At 41.7% G+C, this 20,716-nt stretch overlaps 1 protein-coding gene and 2 long non-coding RNA genes across 3 annotated transcripts; 2 read left to right on the top strand and 1 right to left on the bottom strand.

Annotated features, from left to right (window-relative positions):
* Positions 1-1,271: 1,271 nt before the first annotated feature.
* On the bottom strand, positions 1,272-3,919 carry LOC138947596 (uncharacterized). Its single transcript, XR_011449726.1, has 2 exons — positions 3,746-3,919; positions 1,272-3,249 (listed from the first exon to the last, which is right to left on the bottom strand). It is a non-coding gene; the product is annotated as an uncharacterized lncRNA (long non-coding RNA).
* Positions 3,920-5,759: 1,840 nt separating this feature from the next.
* LOC138947595 (uncharacterized) lies at positions 5,760-10,494 on the top strand. Its single transcript, XR_011449725.1, has 3 exons — positions 5,760-5,990; positions 6,431-6,584; positions 9,677-10,494. It is a non-coding gene; the product is annotated as an uncharacterized lncRNA (long non-coding RNA).
* Positions 10,495-12,125: 1,631 nt separating this feature from the next.
* Positions 12,126-17,313, top strand: LOC138947594 (uncharacterized). The gene is made up of 4 exons (XM_070319099.1): positions 12,126-12,333; positions 13,084-14,111; positions 14,899-14,989; positions 15,967-17,313. The coding sequence occupies exons 2-4, from the start codon at positions 13,986-13,988 to the stop codon at positions 16,308-16,310; spliced, it is 561 nt and encodes a 186-aa protein (XP_070175200.1). The 5' UTR covers positions 12,126-12,333; positions 13,084-13,985; the 3' UTR covers positions 16,311-17,313.
* Positions 17,314-20,716: the final 3,403 nt, after the last annotated feature.

Raw genomic sequence — 20,716 nt, 5'->3', positions numbered from 1 at the left:
CTTGGTATCACCTATGGACCGATGTCGCGTCGCCGATTTTCTTGTCATATATGAAGCGATTCGGATTTACCTGCTGAGTTGTGTGGCACATTTATATTTATAATAAATAATAATTAATAATAATTCTCTTTATTTATATAGCGCCTTATCCGAAGTTCAAAGCGCTTTTATGCCGTGTGAGATGGAATTTTTTACACAATATATCACGCATTCACATCGACCAGCAAACCTCAAGCCTGTTAGGCGAATGTTCACCTTTCGCGGCCTTTATTCCAAGTCACACGGGTATTTGATGGACATTTTTATCTATACCTATACAATTTTGCCAGGAAAGACCCTTTTGTCAATCGTGGGATCTTTAACGTGCACACCCCAATATAGTGTACACGAAGGGACCTCGGTTTTTCGTCTCATCCGAAAGACTAGCACTTGAACCCACCATCTAGGTTAGGAAAGGGGGGAGAAAATAGCGGCCCGACCCAGGGTCGAACACGCAACCTCTCGATTCCGAGCGCAAGTGCGTTACCACTCGGCCACCCAGTCCACTATGGAACAGTTTCAGTTAGTCAAACAATCGAGTTTCGTGTGATGTATGACACGACTCCAATTTTTCTGTTGCCGACTTGTGGAACATGGGTGAAACACATCCATTTTGGCTGCCGCCTAGTTTCGTTTCATTCATGTAAGTGTCAGTTTATCGGCAACCAAGTTTTGTGTCACTCTATGAAACGATTTCAATTTGTCTGTCGCCGATTTTGGTGTCATTTATGAATCGACACCATTTTGTCTATCGCCGAGTTTCGTGTCATATTGACTTCATTTTGTCAGTCACCGTGTTTCGTGTCAAATATATATGAACCGACTCTTTCTTTCTGCCGCCGATTTTCGTGTCATTTATAAAACGACACCATTTTGTCTGGCGCTGAGTTTCGTGTCAAATATAAACCGACCCTTTCTTTCTACCGCCGATGTTCGTGTCATTTATGAAACGACTCCATTTTTTTTCTCACCGATTTTTGTATTATTTATGAAATTACACCATTTTGTCTGCCGTCTACTTTCGTGTCATTTATTACACGAATCAATTTTGTCTGCTGTCGAGTTTCGTGCCATGTGTTAAACAATTTCATTTGTTTGCGATGTTGAATTTAGGTGACATGTTAAGCAACCGCAGTTTTTGGTGCCGCCGATTTTTGTGTTGAGTATGATACGGCTTCAGTTTGTCTTTTGAATTGAGTGTGTCATTTTAAATCTGTAATAGATGGCGCTGGTACCCCCCGCGGGTTAGGGGGAAGAATTTACCCGATGCTCCCCAGCATGTCGTAAGAGGCGACTAACGGATTCTGTTTCTCTTTTTACCCTTGTTAAATGTTTCTTGTATAGAATATAGTCAATTTTTGTAAAGATTTTAGTCAAGCAGTATGTAAGAAATGTTAAGTCCTTTGTACTGGAAACTTGCATTCTCCCAGTAAGGTAATACATTGTAGGGGAAAGTCCCCAAATACCGAACACTTAAGCAAATCTGCCATCATCTCAAAAACAACAGAAGACAGACCGTTTTTGAATGTGAATTTTAATAAAGTAATTGATCAGCAACATTCATACCACTTTTTGTGGACAGAAATCAACATAAAAGAAAGTTATCTTAAATTCATTTTTTTTAGAATATGTTCGGAATTACAACACCTGTTCCCTAACTCCGAACACAGAGGTTCAAAATCCGAACAGCAAAAACCAATGTTACTTTGACTGACAAACATCGCAAAAGTACCCTCTTTGGCTTTCTGTTGTTCCAGCGCAATCCACATGTACCCATTCTGAGCACATCAAACACTGAATCATGTCCTCACAGGTGCATTCTCGGCACAAAAAACCAGACTGACGCTTGTTTTCTTGTTTCTAGCTTTCTGTTTCTCTGTGTTCTCTGTGTGGCTTTGATTTGCTTGTTTTCTTTGTTGGTTTTTGTTTTGCCTGCCACTCTTCAAGTTTACGTTTGTATGGACTTGACGTGATAAGTTCAGCTTCTGTTTTTCTGGATTTTCGTTTCGCCGCTAATTTCTGTTGTGAAACACTGGGATTGTGAGAAATCAGCGCCACTGAAACAGCTGACTCAAGGACGCAGTCATAGTGTCCTGCATTGTCCCCATGAGGTGGAGTAAACAGGGAGTGACTGCATGCGAGATGATAAACTAAGAGTAATACCTAATCTACTGGACTCGCAGCGAAATATACAAACAAAATAATGAGGTGAGTAAAGGAGAGTCACTGGTTGAGCCAAAGAGTCATCGTATTTGAGAACGTTCCCAGACTCTGCATTGATGATGTGGATGGGCTGCTGCAACACCTCACTTGTAGCAGAAATGTCCATGTCTCCCACTGAAGCAGTTGAATGAGCCATGTGAAGAATCTTTTCTTCTAGGGAGAAAAAAGCGAAAGATGATGGCATGTCAAGGTTTATTGCAGCTGACACTTCGCGGAAGCCTTCAATGTTGCTGAGCATGTGACTGGTCATCTTTTGTCTTAGAGCATCAGCTTGGATCTGTTCTTGTATTTTCGTGTGACACTCTGAAGGTAACCCATTACCGTCCCTTTCTGCAGTTTGGAACGCAGGAGTGTTGCCGATGACAATGGATCTAAAAAAGCAGCGTCCATCGGGATTGGTTTGGATAACTGTTTTGTTTGGAAGTGCCAAAAATAGGCCTATGTCTTACTCAGAGCATGGGCTAGGTGGCTCAGAAAGTGGGTCTACTGGATGTCCAGTTCGCCCAGAGAGGGGTCTTGCTGGTTCAGAGGGGGGTCCTGCTTGTTCAGAGGGGGGTCCTATTTGTTCAGAGGGGGGGTTCTACAGGCTCAGCGGAGGGTCTTGGTGGTTCAGAGGGGGGTCCTGCTTCTTCAGATGAGGAACCTGCTGGCTCGGAGGATTTTTTGTCTTCATTGAAAATATGTTGAATTCCATTTCTGCTCGCTATTTCGTATGCAAGTGACATAACGTCTTTTCTGGTCAGGCCAAAAAACATCCTCTCACATTTAATGATATGGTCAACCAATTCTTTTTCTATTGCTGGGGGAAGAATGGACGGCCTCCCCAAATGTTTTGTATCACCCATGGCATGTTCGTATTTTCCATCAAGATGATCTTTAAGTGTTGTGGGTGGGATTCCATACGCTCTTGCAGCTGCTCGAAGTCCAAGTCTCTTGTCTATGACAGCTGCCATGGCTGTTGCCAGTGACTGCGTTGACCATGTAGCCCTGCACAATATACCGGTACACCAAGTATTAACAACGCTCATCACTCTGTACTAACTAAATCTACTTCTGGCATACACATGCACAGAAAATAAAAAGAGAAGAGAAGAGAGAGAGAGAGAGAGAGAGAGAGAGAGAGAGAGAGAGAGAGAGAGAGAGAGAGAGAGAGAGAGAGAGAGAGAGAGAGAGAGAGAGAGAGAGAGAGAGAGAGAGAGAGAGTCAAAATACGAACACACAAGTTCAAATACCGAACACTGTTCGGTATTTGAAACATGGAGTGTTCGGTAATTGAAATCTACCTAACTATTTTAAAACCACGGGGCGCTCAGGCAAGATCTAAGACGAATGCTTTCAAACAGACATATTTGGCAAGCAGATAGATCACACTGTTAATTTCAACCATAACTTTTCACAAAAAGCAACTCAAATTCATACTAGGATCCTAGTCTGCTGTGGGTCGAAATAGCATTGAGAGTCATAAAATCATAAAATCACTCACCGTTTTTTTTTGCCGCCTTTATCCGCCATGATTTTTGGTGCAGGATAATCAGGGACGGTACTCTATCACCTCGTGCAGTCCAATTTGAGTAGTCACCTCTTGTTTTCGAGAAATCAGCTGTTCGGTATTAGGAACCGTTCGGTATTTGGGGACTTTCCCCTACTACGTTGCAAGCCCCTGAAGCAAATTTTTGATTAGTGCTTTTGTGAACAAGAAACAATTGACAAGTGGCTCTATCCCATCACCCCCCTTTCCCCGTCGCGATATAACCTTCGTGGTTGAAAACGACGTTAAACACCAAATAAAGAAAAGAAAGAAAGAAAGATGGCGCTGGTGAGTTCTATGTCGGATGTCCTTGCTTAAAGGCTGTGGATCCTTCCTGTCTAGCATGTGTTTGTAAGTATGCTGGTATATTTCTCCAAGTTAAATCAATCGAGTGGTCTCTTAAGCATTATATATACATATTTGAATTTTAACTTTCCTGCTGGTGATTATTGTCTATCGGTGATTTTCAGATGAAGAATTTTGATGATCATGTCTTGTTACTCCGGAAATTCCTTGCTTGTTTGTTGATAATATGTTACTACTCACGCTCATTGCATTGTGTTGCTTGCATAATTTCAGTATTGAATTTTAAGTGGAGTGAAAATGAGTTCATCACTAATCGTAACAACTGAACTGTCCCGTCGTGGCGGCAGTTTTGAATATCCTTGCCTCAAGCATTATGAGTATCCTTATAGATACAAGAAATGTGTGTGTGTGTGTGTGTGTGTGTGTGTGCGTGTGTGCGTGCGTGCGTGCGTGCGTGTGTGTGTGTGTGTGTGTGTGTGTGTGTGTGTGTGTGTGTGTGTGTGTGTGTGTGTGTGCGCGCGTGCACTGATGCGAGCGTGCGTGCGTGTGTATATGTTTGTGCGTGTGTGTGTGTGTGTGTGTGTGTGTGTGTGTGTGTGTGTGTACATTCATTATCATTTGTTTAATTCAGAGAGAAAAAAAATCATTACTTGAAATCAAAAACTGTCATAAACTGTCAACCAATACCAGGGGAGGCGACCTGGTTGCAGTAAGTCAAAGAGCAATTTACAGCTGTTGTCTCCCTTGCCAATGTTGTTTTTGGCGTCTCTGGCAATCACTGAGCTATCTGAACATGTATCTAACTCTGTGTTTGTGATAAATACCTGTTATGTTCGTTTGGCAGTTCATAAACACGGATCTATCAAACCAAAACTGACCAGACACAGCCTCGTTATAGCTGATACCAAAAGGTCACAATGCATGTGACTTGTGGATGGTTAATGGTGCAACCCACAGGAGCTTGTTGTAACAAACTGTGAGGTGCTTCTATGAGCGAGTTTTCGCGAGGAACAGGGTTGAGGTACGGTAGGGTCACTGCGCATGTCTGGTTTTTTTCTTCGCGGAAACGCTGTTGGGTTGTGTCCAGTCGCGTCCCTTGCAACAAGATGGCGACAAGCGCGTTACGGATTTACTGTTGTGGAGAGTTGATGGACGACGATGATGAACAAGCAGTACTGTTTTATTGTTGATGTGAATGTAATGCCAAAACATCGAACTATCGATTCGAACGTCAATGAAGAAGTGAGCGTGAAAAATCGAGCGCAAAACAGCCGGGTAAAAGTTCAGGGTGCTAAAGTACATTTGAGCCGAAATCGCACCCAAACTCCTGTTGACCTCATTTCTTCCCAAAATAAACGTCACTGCTAAAATAAAATGCATTAAAACCAAGACAGTATCCAACCCAGTATCCTTAATTTTTGAAAGGCTAAGTGATTTGCAACAAATGTCTTCTCACAATCCGTAACTTTGTCAAAAAATATTTGCAGAAGTTTCTCACCTCGCCTTGGCAGCCATCTTGGAACTGGAGAGACCCTACGCAGAAAGCAAGGTTGAAAGTTGGTTAACCGGTGACGTCACTCCAGTCGTACCGGACCGAGTTTTTGCGACCTCCGGTTCGACTCGAGTCACCTTAGTTGACGCTAAAACTCGCTCATTGTAAGCAGGACTATACAGTAGTGAAGAGCAGAGACCGAGCTAGGCATTATAATACGAGCACCTGTGGTACGACATGTAGTGTGTAATGTGTGTAATTCGGTGTCGTCTGCGGAAAGGTACGATAAAGGTGACATGTTTATTTTTAGCTCGACCCGAACTGATCAGGTAGGAATTAACGCCGTTCAACTTTCGTTTCAACTGACGTGTTATGTTGCATGAGTTGTGCAGTCGCCTGAAGGTGGGTGAAATCCTCCTCTCTCTCTCTCAGTCTCTGTCTCTCTCCCTCTCTCAGAATGTCACTGTCCACTTATTGGGAAGCGCACTTGCTAGGGCACTATATCTCGGTGTTTGAGATGGAATACAATCAATGTAGGCTAACTGAGACAACTCGTGCTTGTGTTCATTTCTAGGGACGGCTAACATTTTTGTTCATGTATCTCACATTAAAATTAAAAACAAGAATAGGCTTTCCTCAGACTGAAGAGCATGCAGAACGGCTGGCCGAAAACAGGAAAAGGCCCAATGTAGTCCCCCCCCCCCCCCCCCCCCCCCTTATCTTACCAATTTCCCAACCACACATGTAGTTCTTACGTCATAAGGCGAATTTCCATTGAAACTGGTTTCGGTTTCTCAGAATCGCGGCAGCTGAAATGTTTCCTGTACGTTCTTTGGTTGCAGGCCGCCTCGTCAACCAGTGAAATCCCTCGTTATTTGAAACGTTTGTCTAAGTGCCAGAAAGTAAGGGGTAGCAAATTCAGTCTACCTTTAAGCGGGAAAGCGGAGGACTGACGCTTGATCATCGGTGCTTCTCGACAAAGTGCATGACAATAAGGTAGGCATACTTAATTGTAATTCGGATTTGAAGACTCCACAATAAGCCGTAGGCTTGTTGTTGTTTTCATACCTATGCATGTATCATACCTTTGAATGACGGGCGCTGTGGCCGAGTGAATAAGACGCCGGTGTAACACGACATTTTTACTCCACGAAAAATTTACTCCGGAGTAAATATTTCGTTCGAAATTCTTACTCCGAGTACACTTTTCGTACGAGAAAAGAACTCCCCAAGGCACACAAAAATTACTCCCTCCACGAATTTTGTACTCCCCATTTTTTTTACATCCAGTAAAAATCTCGTACGCAAAAATGGGATGCGGGCGGAAGGGATAATGCCAATAAGTGATCTCGCGCACACGAATGTCGCGCTACCCTCCTTCTACCCCTTCCACCACCAAGACTAACAGGGGACAAGGGAGTAAACATTTCGTACACCTGGCATGGGAAGTTAAATTGCTCGTGTTGGGGTGAAGTAATTTATTCGTCATTTGTGACACTGCACCACGAAATGAGTCGCATGTCACCTCGCGCGGTTCTGCGCTAGGCTTAATATAAGTCCGGGGAGTGTCTGGTAACAGTGTGAGGGTCACCTTAGTCACAGGCTTATAACTCAAACAGTTTTCGCTCTTTTCTAAAACGGTTTTCACCACTGGATAGAGCATAAAAAACTCTATAAAAAAAAATGTACAAATATGAAAATCATGCAAAGGTGACATGCGACTCATTCCGTGGTGGAGGGTCACATTTATTCGTCAGGGGAGTAACATTTTTGTACGAAATGTTTACTCGGAACTCACCTGTCTTGGGGAGTAATTTTCTCGTGCAATGGGGGAGTGCTTTTTTTGTAAAGGGAGTAATTTTTTCGTACGAAATGTTTACTCCGGAGTAAAAATCTCGTGGGAGTAATCTTCTCGTGTCTTATAATCCATGTCAGAGTTCGGCGGGTTATAGAAACTCGTACATACCAAGCATGCTTCCCCCGAAAGCGGCGTATGGCTTCCTAAATGGCGGGGTAAAAAAGGGTCCAACACGTAAAACTCCAATCGTGCAAAAAACATGAGTGCACGTGGGAATATCAGCCCATGAACGCAGAAGAAGAAGACGAATACCTATGAGCATAGACCATTTATCTTGGACCGCCAACTAGCTCTCTCTCCGCTCTTTCTCTCTATTACGAGGTAGCGGTTTCTCGCATTTAGGAACCTACGCTTACATGGCCTTTCAGAAATCAGGGGGATGTCATATCCGGTGTCGATTGTAAACATGGACGAAGTTGCCGAGGTAAGTTCTGAAAATGCTAAAATAAACTCAGCTAAAGTGCATATGGAACATGTTTTTCGATGAGTTTTGTTAAGTTTAGTTTGGAGTTTTGGAAAATCCAGTTCATTGTCACCTCTCATTGTCACAAATAACTGGAGCGTGCTTTCTTTTCACTGTCTTCGAATCGCTGGCCTTTCAAACCGGACGCTAAGCGCCCCTGAAAGTCGAGCGTCGTAACCTCGAAGGGTCACGTGACGAGTTGGCGGTCCAGGCTATTTGGTCTATGCTATGAGTTAATCAAGGGTTATGTTATGTTATATGAAGTCTTATATCGCGCGCGTATCTCCAGACTCGGACTCAAGGCGCAGGGATCTATTTATGCCGTGTGAGATGGATTTTTTTTACACAATACATCACGCATTCACATCGACCAGCAGATCGCAGCCATTTCGGCGCATATCCTACTTTTCACGGCCTATTATTCCAAGTCACACGGGTATTGTGGTGGACATTTTTTATCTATGCCAATACAATTTTGCCAGGAAAGACCCTTTTGTCAATCGTGGGATCTTTCACGTGCACACCCCAATGTACTGTACACGAAGGGTGTCGATTTGTGGTATGTGACCAAGTGGAGGCGTGGTTCTATCCTGTGTGAAAACCAGGCCAGATGGTGAGCCAGACTCTTTTCACGAGAACGAGTGTGCCTTTAAACTGATGTTAAGACGAAACGAGCATTCCGGGAAATAAGGTACAGTGCACCCGCGTGTCTTCCTAAACCAACGTTGTATGATCGTCACAGCTTTTCCCACGCTTCTCATTCATTTTACATGGGATAAAAGCCTTATTCTACTTGGATAGAAACCTCACAAACAATCCCGGATTGACTGCTTTCTGTGCTGAATGGGGATTTCAAATCAAATATTTATTTATTGGTATTTTGTATTATTGGTATTTTGTATGATTGGTATTTTGTATGATTGGTATTTTGTATTATTGGTATTTTGTATGATTGGTATTTTGTATGATTGGTATTTTGTATTAATGGCATTTTGCATTATTGGTATTTTGTATGATTGGTATTTTGTATTAATGGCATTTTGCATTATTGGTATTTTGTATGATTGGTATTTTGTATTATTGGCATTTTGCATTATTGGTATTTTGTATGATTGGTATTTTGTATGATTGGTATTTTGTATGATTGGTATTTTGTATGATTGGTATTTTGTATGATTGGTATTTTGTATGATTGGTGTTTTGTATGATTGGTATTTTGTATTAATGGCATTTTGCATTATTGGTATTTTGTATGATTGGTATTTTGTATGATTGGTATTTTGTATGATTGGTGTTTTGTATGATTGGTATTTTGTATTATTGGCATTTTGTATTATTGGTATTTATTGGATTTGTATTGCTACGATTCAATACATTTTGCAAGTTGACATAAGTGCAAGGTACGAATTTGATTAAACATCCCCGACCCCCCCCCCCCCCCCCACCGACCCCCATCCCCATCCCACACCCCACCCGCTCCTCTGCACGAGAAGCAGACACGTTATTCATTTTGGGATGTGTGTAAGTGGAAGGAGTCTCTTTTCAGCCTGCAAGGAAAAGACGGCGCCTCTACACTTGAAGTTTAATTGTTTTCATCATTTGTCACTCTTTGTACATCAACAAGGTAAATTGCACACCAGTTTGTGAGTTTGCATGAGGCCAAAAACAAAGCCAGCCAGCGCACAAAGATGCATTCACTGACACACAAAAACACGCACAAACGCTGTAATGTTCACGAATATGTGACGGTTTTCATTTACATTTCAGAACTTGGACGCTACTTTCTCGTGTCGACACAACTGACATCGCTGCAAAACAAAATGGCAGAAGCTCAAGGGGAAGCAACTCCAAGCACATTCACGAAGCTACCGTGGATCTATGAAAGCAGGGAGGAGAATGTGGAACAAAACGTCTACCCCGCTGAAGAATCGGGAAAATGGATGATGTTTTATCACGTCAGCGACATCGATGACGCCTGGTCACGTGCCAAAAGCCTCTACGCATCCGGGCAACTACTGACCCAACATCAGGAGCATGAAAGTGAGCACCGACATGCCGACAGAGAACAAAAGGTCCAATAGCAACGTGTTGATTTTTTACTGCGGGCCTGCTTCGGATAAAAATAAGATGCTGGCTATTGGTCGAGACTTGGCCGAGAAAATGCGGTACAACAAACCCTCGATTTCGTACAAAACTGACATGCAGACTCTTCAGGGAGTTCACGGGTCTACGTATTCCATACGGTTGTGAGGAGGAGGAGGAGGAGAATCCTTAGCGGATAATGACAAAACTGTGTGTTTTGTTGGCCCCGCGTATAAACAATCATGTCCCAAATAGGTCCCAATCCCAGCTACCCCAGAGGACGCTAAACCCCCACAGTCAGTCAGTCAGGCCCCGCGGAATAATTGAGTTTTTTCTTGCATCTTTTTTTCAGTTTTTTCGCGTAATTTAAAATACATCGGTCAATCTTAGCGTTAAAATCTTGAAATCAAAAGTGACACGAAGAAAAGGTTTGTTTAAAACAAAAGTTTTAGATTGGGAAAATGATGTCAGTCACTTAAAAGTAATTAAAACAATTGTTTCCATGTGATGTGTGTGTGTGTGTGTGTGTTTGACAGTGTGTGTGTATGTTTAACAGTGTGTGTGTGTGTGTGTGTGTGTGTGTGTGTGTGTGTGTGTGTGTGTGTGTGTGTGTGTGTTACGAGATAGACGAGGAGTTGAAGAAATAGGAATTCCGTCAAAAACATCAGTACTTATTTTTTTGTTTTATTCATACATAGACAAAAGAAATACTATTTTGGCTAGGACACTGCTCTTTTGTTTCCTTTCAGAAACTTCACACACACACTGTGTTATATTCATGAATTCATCATAACATTATCGATAAAAAATAAAAAAGCAGGTGACTACAAACTCACATGAATAGGAGCTGAAGTACACAAAAGAAGAAATAATTGTTTGCAGAAATAACAGAATCAAAGTAAAATACGTGAGCATAAAAATTTGCTCACGCTTTGCACAGTAGAGTAAATCACAACGAAAATAGCATGTTGTTGTTATTGCTCTGTGTGTGTGTGTGTGTGTGTGTGTGTGTGTGTGTGTGTGTGTGTGTGTGTGTGTGTGTGTGTGTGTGTGTGTGTGTGTGTGGTACATACGTGAGAGGGACACCCGTGAGATAATAATCGTTCAAATCACACGTGTGTAGCCTATATCATGTAAATGAGGTCATGTCAAGCAAGTCTGGCAGGGACCTGTTTTTCCACTGCTTATGATGCCAAAGTCACCGAGACAAACGTCATTATAGAAACAAAAATTGCGCTCGCTAATTACCCTCGATGAATCTTTAGAACTAACACGTCACGCCACACTTTCAGAGTGACGTTTCTTTGCTTTGACGTAATAGATTGCACGAGGCTTTAGATGAGATCGAGGTTCCAAAACAAGCGTCTTCAATTTAGCTGCCTCGACTGCAAGACATTTTCAGTAAAATACACGTAAAAAGTACAGTATGTAGGATAAACAGAATACTACATGGCTTGCTGTGTCGTACCAGATTTACACTCGTTGCTTTTTCAAATAGTGAACAGCTCGCTTTCGCTTGCAGTTCAATATTTAAAAAAAACAAACTCGTGTAAATCTGGTACGACACAGCAAGCCATGTAGTATTCTCTATATACCAGTACAAATATCACAGTACGCTTAAACTTTCACATCTACATAATACATTTTGCAACACAATCTTCTGTACATATATACACGCAGCTCTTTCTTTCCTTCTTTTTGTTGTTTTTGTTTTACTTTTACTTTTGACTTTTTGTTCTCGTTTTAATGTTTGCTTGCCAAAAGGAGGAAGGGGAAGGGGGGGGGGGTGTTACAACCTTTTTGGCTCACGTAAGTGTAGCCTATGCGATGGTAAACTCTGTCTGTCTGTGCGTGCGTGCGTGCGTATGTATGTATGTGTGTATGTCTGTGGTAGAAACTTTAACATTTTTGGCTAAACACCGAAATACTCATTTCACGTGGTTAATTTTCAAGCACCATCTTCAAATTATTGAAGCAATGATCAACATTGTGTCGGCATGTGTGTAGTTAAAGCGTGTATCCAAAGAAAACGGGTGGTGGGGGGTTTTGAAGGGGTACAAGCAGTTGACTGGTTTGTGTCGTGTTTGGCATGCAGACGGCAGGTCAGGTGTCAAGATCAGGTCAGGGGTCGCGCGAAGGATTGTGGTCCAGTTCTCACCTCGCCGATTCGCCGGGGAAGACGATTTCATGTTGTTCGGTTTCTAAGCTCCAGAAAAGTAAATAAAGAAGATACCAAAGGGAGATTTCCTACAATTTGATCTGCACAGCGTGTTTCCAATGTCCACGCGAGGAAGAGCTGTCGAAAGCGCGGCAGTCAGTGTCGATCTTGCAGCCGTATCCCGGTAAGTTCAGAGACAGATCTAGTGTCTCCCACTCTCATAACGTGTCACCTACTGTTAATCCGTTTTGTTTTAATTTCTTTTTATTTCAGCAGACACGGATGTCAAACACAGTGCTAGGCAGTCACCTCTAGTGAAATGAGTTGATCTAAAGTGCCTGTAATGTTTGGATGTCTTTGCTCGTGGTTCGATTTATGTGAATTTCAAGACTTGCAGTAGAGTCTCAAGTTAAGTTTACTCTGCCCGAAAAAAACTGTCCACCATTTACTTGAACATGCAGATATAAGGAAACAGAATGAATCTGTTCTCAAAGTCAAAATGATCACGATTTTTTCCTCAGATTCAAAACATGCACTGTCATGGTTTTGTCTGTACAATTTAGTAAGTCTTAAGTACTTTGCAACAACTTCCTTGAACGTGAAAGACAGTTTTTGAATGCTAGATCTGTATCGCGTTTCATTCCAGACTCGATCCTCTCTTTGATTGTAGATCTACTGTTTGCTGTTTACGCACTATCATATGATTCGCTATGTAACGTTTGGTAAGCTTACCTTGCAACAGCTTTCTTGTCTTTGTTGGCATTTCTGGCTGTGTTGACCGTCAGAATTATTTTAAGAACCAGGCTGCTGCAGTCGACATGTTTCGCATATTGTAGGGTCACCATGCTGCATAGGTAAAGTGGCTTGTATAACCTGACTATTCTGTTTCAAAACACTGTCATCATAACTAATCGCATTTTGCCATTTGTTTCAGAAAGGAGGTTAACCTACAACAAGATCGACGCTATGATATATGCCTCAGCCACATGAAGACTTCCGAATTTAGATCTACTCGGCATGGTGACAAACACTGTACATAAGGAAGACGTGGAACTTGCGAAGAAAATGCGAAAAAGTGTTTGTGGGTTATCGTCCCTAGTTACATGCTGACGGCGAAAACAAAATGGCGGATCGCGTAGGTACCGATCGCGTGCGAGGTGGTGGTAAATTGTGCTCGGCTTTTTGTTGCAAGAACGCCCGTTACAAACAGAGCTGCTTCGGGAAAACTTTCCACAAGTTCCCTAAAGAAGAAAAAAGGTGGGTTGTGCAGTGATTATTTCATCAGGTTTACCTTCTTCAGAATGAGAATGCAATGGCTCGAGTCAACTCACTCAGATAAGCCAACTGTCTCTGAGCATTTTTGTCTGCTATGAATCATGATACTACAGTATTTATAGAACTAATATGCAAATGAAATATTACAAACATAGCATGGATCGGTTCATCCTGAGATTTCTGTACTAGCTGTACTATGTACGCGTGTGTCTGCGTGTGTACCTGTGTGTGCATGTGTACACTGTACTTACGACTGTGAGTGTGAGTCAGTAGTCAGTACAAAACAACAGTTTACACTTGATGACAAACTACCCGTGGGCATATTTGCCGAAACCTTTATCAAACCTTGCTTACGGGAAAACTACAGTACAAAGGTACATCACTCATCCGTTTTGCGTTCAGGCAGAGCGTTAGATTTAGACTGAAGATCTGATTTAGCTTTTTTTGTCTTTCCTTTTTGCTTAGTTTAACAATAACATTGTTGTTTTTATTGTCAAACTAGGTGCAGAATATGGATGCAATTCACAAGGCGAGAGGACTTTGAAAAGCTGCAGCCAGCTGATGTTCAAGGTCTCAAGCTTTGTACTGATCACTTTGAGGCCAACCAGTAAAACAATCCTGCAGAGAGGATCACTTGTGTGGAATGCTGTCCCGACATTGTTTGCAGTGCCCAATCCACCACCGAAGGTTATTTATTTATTGGTTTTAGGTTTTTGCAAACCAATGAAGCACACTATTAAATGCAGGCTGAGTAATGACAAGTTTGAGGCTGATGTAAGAATTGAAAAAAAACAGCATTGTTCCCATCAAATAATGCCTGTTTGCATTTAGCGCAAAAAAATGATAAGGCCAACAAAAAAAAGTTACTTATTTTGGATCGACGTCTTGATTATGATGATATGATGAACTTATTTTGCCAAAAAACAGCCCCAAATGGCAAAAAAAGTATAGGGTCGGCGTCAACAACAAAAAAGTTGTATGTTTCTGGTCACCTGACCCTACCTATGTTTTCCTGACGACCCTAGACTTTTATTTTGCATTTTCAAAAATAAAAGGGGTATTCGAAAATCAATTGTTTTCCTGCTTTTCAACAAAATAAGTTAAAAAGATGGTTTAAAAAAAAAAGTTTAGAAAAAAAATCTCCACCTTTAGTCATGTTAGGCCACAAAAAAAGTCTGTTTAAGGTAACATAGGCCCCCCAAAAATAGCGTCGGTAGGTCGGCTTTTTATTTTTGTATTTTAGCCATCTGAATATTTTAATTTCATTTTTTAATGCCCCAAAAAAGTCTAGGGCCGGTGGGAAAAAAATAGGGTCGGTCCGGATACTGTAAACAGATTATTTTTTGTTTTGCCTTACGAGAAACATACACTTTTTTGTGTGGCCTAAGACCAATGCCATGAAATTGGGAGAATTGTTTCATTGTGACTGGGTGTTGGTTGTGAGTTTGTCAGTTAAAGAGCTGTGCATTTGCAGGTTGCTAGTGGGAGGAAGCCACCATCGCAAAGGGTAGCTACAAATGAAGCCAGCACCGACCTGTCGCCTGATGCACAAATTGTTCAACCAGGTAAGAGATTTTTAACCATGAAGAACACCCTGACATCAAAAAATGTTTAAACCCATCCATTACATAGTTGATAATTGCTGTATAGGGTGACGGGCGGGGTGGTAAGACGTCGGTCTATTAACTCGGAAGGTCGAGGGTTCGAATCCCGGTCGCGGCCGCCTGGTGGGTTAAGTGTGGAGATGTTTCCGATCTCCCAGGTCAACTTATGTGCAGACCTGCTAGTGACTTATCCCCCTTCATGTGTACACGCAAGCACAAGACCAAGTACGCACGAAAAAGATCCTGTAATCCATGTCAGAGTTCGGTGGGTTTTAGAAACACAAAAATACCCCGCACGCTTCCTCCGAAAGCGGCGTATGGCTGCCTAAATACGATCATACACGTAAAATTCCACTTGTGCAAAAAAAATGAGTGCACGTGGGAGTTTCAGCCCACGAGCGCAGAAGAAGAAGAAGAAGCTGTATAGGGCGGATGCATGGATGGATGAAATTGTACCTGTAGTTCCAACACGTAAAGATGGGAAACATATCCTGTTAGAGGCATGGTGTAACAAGAAACAATTAAGTGGCTCTATTCCCATCTCCCCCCCCCCCCCCCTTTCCCCGTAGCGATATAAGCTTCGTGGTTGAAAACGACGTTAAACACCAAATAAAGAAAGAAAGAAAGAGGCATGGTGTGTGAGGAGTTTACCTGGTACTGTTGTCCTAATCAATCAATCAATCAATCAATCAATATGAAGCTTATATAGGGCGTATTCCGTGGGTACAGTTCTAATGGCCTCACCCATTCAGTACCAAACAAGGTCAATTCCATCATTGTTCCACATCGTATCCATAGTTGCTAACACACTTCATTTCTGGCCTGCCTTCCTACGCTATTGTTTATTTTCATTTTGTGATTTAATTACACATGTTTTAATTTCTTCCAGGTTGTAACTTGTTATGGTTATGTTATTTTATGTGTGTTTTCTTTTTTAGATGACATTCAGGCGATCCTGGAGGACATAGGATGTAAAGCATCAAAGTCGTCATCCTCCCCATCCCCTCGTGAAGCGGAACTTCGGCAGAAGGTCAACAAACTGAGGAGCAAGGTTTTCCGATTAGAAAAGAAAACGATGGAACCCCGTGTAAAACGAGCGAGTAAATTAGCCAAGCCTCCCAAGAAAGACTTTGTAGTAGAACAGTTGTCTCATATATTATCAGGCGAGGCGAGCTATTTTGCCATTTATGCCTGTTACATATTTACCGGTTATCTGCTGCTGTGTCCAATCCTGGCAGAGACGGGAACGCATGTTACCAAGGAGCTGAAGGAGAGTCAATGAGATGAGAGAATGTGATTAACAATTGCCAACTCTCTCCGTACAAAGAGGGTCCAAAATTGTATAAAAAAAAATTGATGGTAGGCAATTCAAAATTAAAAAAAGGACTCTCGGAGCATGGACTTAATGAGTCAAAAATTAAAGAAGGCTCTATGAGCCGAAGTACATGTTTTGTCTATTGTCTTTTTTATTTTGAATTCCCTACCATCTATATTTTGATAAAATTTTGGACCCTCCCTGGTGTGTTGTTTCTGATGTACCTTTTAGTCTGTTTACAGTAACATAGGCACACAAAAAGAGGGTCGGTAAATCGGCTTTTCTTAATTTTTTTTTATAACCATCTTTTTAAATTATTTTGCAAAAAAACAGGAACAAAATTGATTTTTTTTTCTTTTTCTTTTTCTCCAAATGCCCACAAAAAAAAGTCTAGGGTTGGTCTAGAAAAATAGGGTTGGTCGGGATACCGTAAACAGGCTATTTTGCTTTGTTTTGCCTAAGCAATGACTAACAAACTTTCTTTAGGGTCTGACATTGTGTATACTATACAATTTTTGGGGTATTAACTAAATACATGTATACAGTTTTCGATTCCTTTTATACTTTTTCACAAATTAGCCCCCCCCCCTTTTTTTTTGTGTAGTCTGCCCTGGGGGCGGGAGGTCTCCTAATTTCGGTTTCTAGGGTCACCTTATGCTTCCCCATGAGCTGAGAACTTAATTTAAAATGAGCCTCGATTTTTTTATTTGTATTTTGTAATTGTGCCTTTGTCCAGTCACAGGATTTCACTTTGTACTTAAAAACTTGGCGCTGTCATCATTTATTGCTATTTATTGTTCAGTTGTTCAGTATTTATTGCTATTGGGCATCAGTTGTTCAGTTGCCCTCTTTCGAATGAGCCATGCATGCATTATGGATGTGTTTAGCGAATTGGGATACCTCAAGCAATGTAAAAGAAGAAACAATGTGAAGCAAACATATAGCACCAAATAAAATAACCGAATCAGAATGGAAACTTCTTCAGTGTATGTGTGTGTGTGTGTGTGTGTGTGTGTGTGTGTGTGTTTGCTGTTTTAAATACCGAAAATGTGAAAATAAAGCAAGTCACAACATGAGAAAGATCGACTGTACTAGTCATAACAAAGCAGGAGACAGCCTGATCAGCATGCAGCAAAGGGGAATAACTCGTATTTAGCCATTCTCATTTCTAAGCATGCCCAATGAGGAAGTTATCCTTCTTCCCATTGTAGTTTCTTTGATGGTGACAAGTCTTGATGAAAAGTATAGGACTGAGGACAGCAGTGGAAAAAGTGCCCACATGGCAGGTACCTAGCCTATTACCCTAGTCATTTTATCTGTTTGTCTTCTTTTGAAAATTATACATGGAGTTGATATGATGCGTTAGTTTTAACTGTGTCTGTGTGTGCGTGTGTGTGTGTGTGTGTGTGTGTGTGTGTGTGTGTGTGTGTGTGTGTGTGTGTGTGTGTGTGTGTGTTACGGAGTGAGTGAGTTTGTGTTATGTTACTGTTTGTTGATTTCTTACGGGAGCCTTGAAGGCTTCGCCTCTTGTTTCTGTTTAAAAGATTGTTCTGTCTGCGTAAAATATTATCTTGCAAACATGTGCACATAATATAACAAGTCTACAACAGCAACAACTAAACAACACACACACACACACGAACACACGCACCAAATAGAAGAAAAAAAACCAGAAGAAAACAAGTATTAGGTATAGGTGGTAATTATAGGTATGGTTAATGAAACAAAAGGCAAAGAAAGAAAAAGTCTACTTCATCTTTGAAACAGGCTGCAAATGAGATCATTGAGTTCCACTCAAAACACCCAGCCTTACCTCAAACAAGGTTCGGGACTGATTTCATTGGAAAGTGAATACAGTGGAACCCCCCTTTTAAGACTCCCCGAGTGGTAACGCACTGGGTGGCCGAGTGGTAACGCACTTGCGCTCGGAAGCGAGATGTTGCGAGTTCAACCCTGGGTCAGGGCGTTAGCAATTTTCTCCCCCCTTTCCTAACCTAGGTGGTGGGTTCAAGTGCTAGTCTTTCGGATGAAACGAAAAACCGAGGTCCCTTCGTGTACACTACATTGGGGTGTGCACGTTAAAGATCCCACGATTGACAAAAGGGTCTTTCCTGGCAAAATTGTACTAGGCATAGATAAACAAAAATTCCACCAAAATACCCGTGTGACTTGGAATAATAGGCCGTGAAAAGTAGGATATGCGCCGAAATGGCTGCGATCTGCTGGTCGATGTGAATGCGTGATGTATTGTGTAAAAAATTCCATCTCACACGGCATAAATAAATCCCTGCGCCTTGAATATGTGAACAATATGCTTTTTTTTTTTAAAAAAACCTGCGTTTAGAACTGTACCCACGGAATACGCGCGATATAAGCCTCATATTGATTGATTGATATATATACCCCCATTTTAATTAAGACCCCCTCCTTTTTAAGACCTGAATTTCTCAGATTTGTGGAGGCTCAAAGAGGGGGGGGGGGGGGGTTCCTCTGTACATGAAAACACATTTTCTATACTACCATACACAGGCCACAGCCGTTGCATCACAACTTAACCAACGAATAAGGCGTTCAGCGTACGTATAACTAAACTAACAATAGACAGTACACACAGTACATTTATCTTAAAGGCACAGTAAGCCTCCCGTAAACCATCACAGATACGGTCAGGCTTTTACACACAGTACAAACACCCTTTCATTTAAACACTCACCGATTGAGAACATCCTAGGTGCCCTCCGTAAAGAGCGAACAATTTTCAAAGAATTTATTTTTGCGTGGTTTATCTTACCCCTGAGCCATCGTGAACCCGTGTGATTCAGTTTCCCTTTTTCACAATGTAGTCGTCAGTTAGTCATTTGAATGCGACTCGATGTCAGCTTATCTACAATAGCACGTTTTTATGCACGAAACAAACGGCTGTGGTTCACAAGAACTCTATCGATGGCTTTTGACTGTTGAGAGGAACGGCGATAATTATGCCGCATAAACCGTCGTCTGCTACGACCCTTGCGTGACCCTGCTTCCGGGCTTTTCTTTTTTCAAACTTTCACAACTTCGAATTGCACTGATCTTGTCTTGATGAAAACACGCTGTCAATTTATTATTTAGATTTTAAAAGTTAGGTCTAGCGCAAAAACGCACCACGGTCCAAAAACTTTCTGATTATCGATCCACGGCTATCGCCAGTTTAAGAGAAGTAACTCATTTTTGACCTGAGTTCAGGATGGGTCCAAAAAGTGTTCGAGACAATCTGCAAAATTAATTCTTTAAAAATTGCTCGCTCTTTACGTAGGGCACCTAGGATGTTCCCGTTTGGTGAGCGTTCAAATGGAAGGGTACGTGTTTGTACTGTGTGTAAATGCCTGACAGTATCTGTGATGGTTTACGGGAGGCTTACTGTCCGGGCGTGATTTCCGGGATATTCATAACAGCCGTCCAGCACCAAAACGAGGCGCCATTGTTGTAAAGGGCCAAGTCCACGAAAATAAATTCTTTGAAAATTTCTCACGCTCGACAGAAAGCAGCCAGGATGTTCCCGTTCGGTGAGCGTTTAAATGGAAGTATGCTTGTACTGTATGTAGACGCTCGGGGAGCTCTGTGATGGTTTACGGGAGGCTTACTGTGCCTTTAAAAACAAAGCCAACGCCTAAAAAAAAAAAAAGCGCAATAATAAAGAACACTCGTTGCGTAATTGGTTTGAAATCAGGGGTGCTGTAACTCTATCAAAGTTAACCACAGCTCAAATTTTAACGGAAAGAACTACTACGTTCTCTTGAGACAGTTTGTTGGGCAGGTATTTTAAAATCGAAAAAAAAATGGCGCATGCCAGTTCCGCGCACAAGTTTCACTTTTTTTCTGAGCAAAAAATAAAACTGCCGAAAGAACATGTTTGGCAATTATTTGAAACAAAAATGGTTCACGTCAGATCACAGACACGTTTAGCTTCTTCTGTATCGTTTTTGTTGTGTGTTTTTTATTTTAAAATTTGTAATCAATTTTTTTCACATGAAAACAAAACAAAAGACAAGCACGGTCGAAAGAGACTGTTTGGCAGGAAGTTGGAATAAAAAATGGCCCAAGCCATATCACAGTCAAGTTTACTTCTTCTTTTTCTTCTTTCCTGATTTCTTCCCTCCTGCAGATTTCTTGGCGCTTTTCGGTGCGTTTCCCCCCTTCGAACTTTTGGCGGATTTGGAAGGGGAAGCACTCCTCCCCCTTGCGCTGCCGGCAGCTTTGCCTCCCTTCATGTTCTTCTCGTTGTCGTCGTTTACGTTAGGTTGTCGGGTGAGAAAGTCGACTTTTGTTCCTTGGCATTTTCTCTGTGAAAAATGAGAAAACAGTCATTAGCGGAGAAGCAGTATTTAGTCAGT

The sequence above is a fragment of the Littorina saxatilis genome, linkage group LG14 (assembly GCF_037325665.1).
Source record: "Littorina saxatilis isolate snail1 linkage group LG14, US_GU_Lsax_2.0, whole genome shotgun sequence".
Lineage (NCBI taxonomy): Eukaryota > Metazoa > Mollusca > Gastropoda > Littorinimorpha > Littorinidae > Littorina > Littorina saxatilis.
Note: the sequence above shows the minus strand (reverse complement) of the source record. Positions and strands in the feature narration are given on the sequence as shown.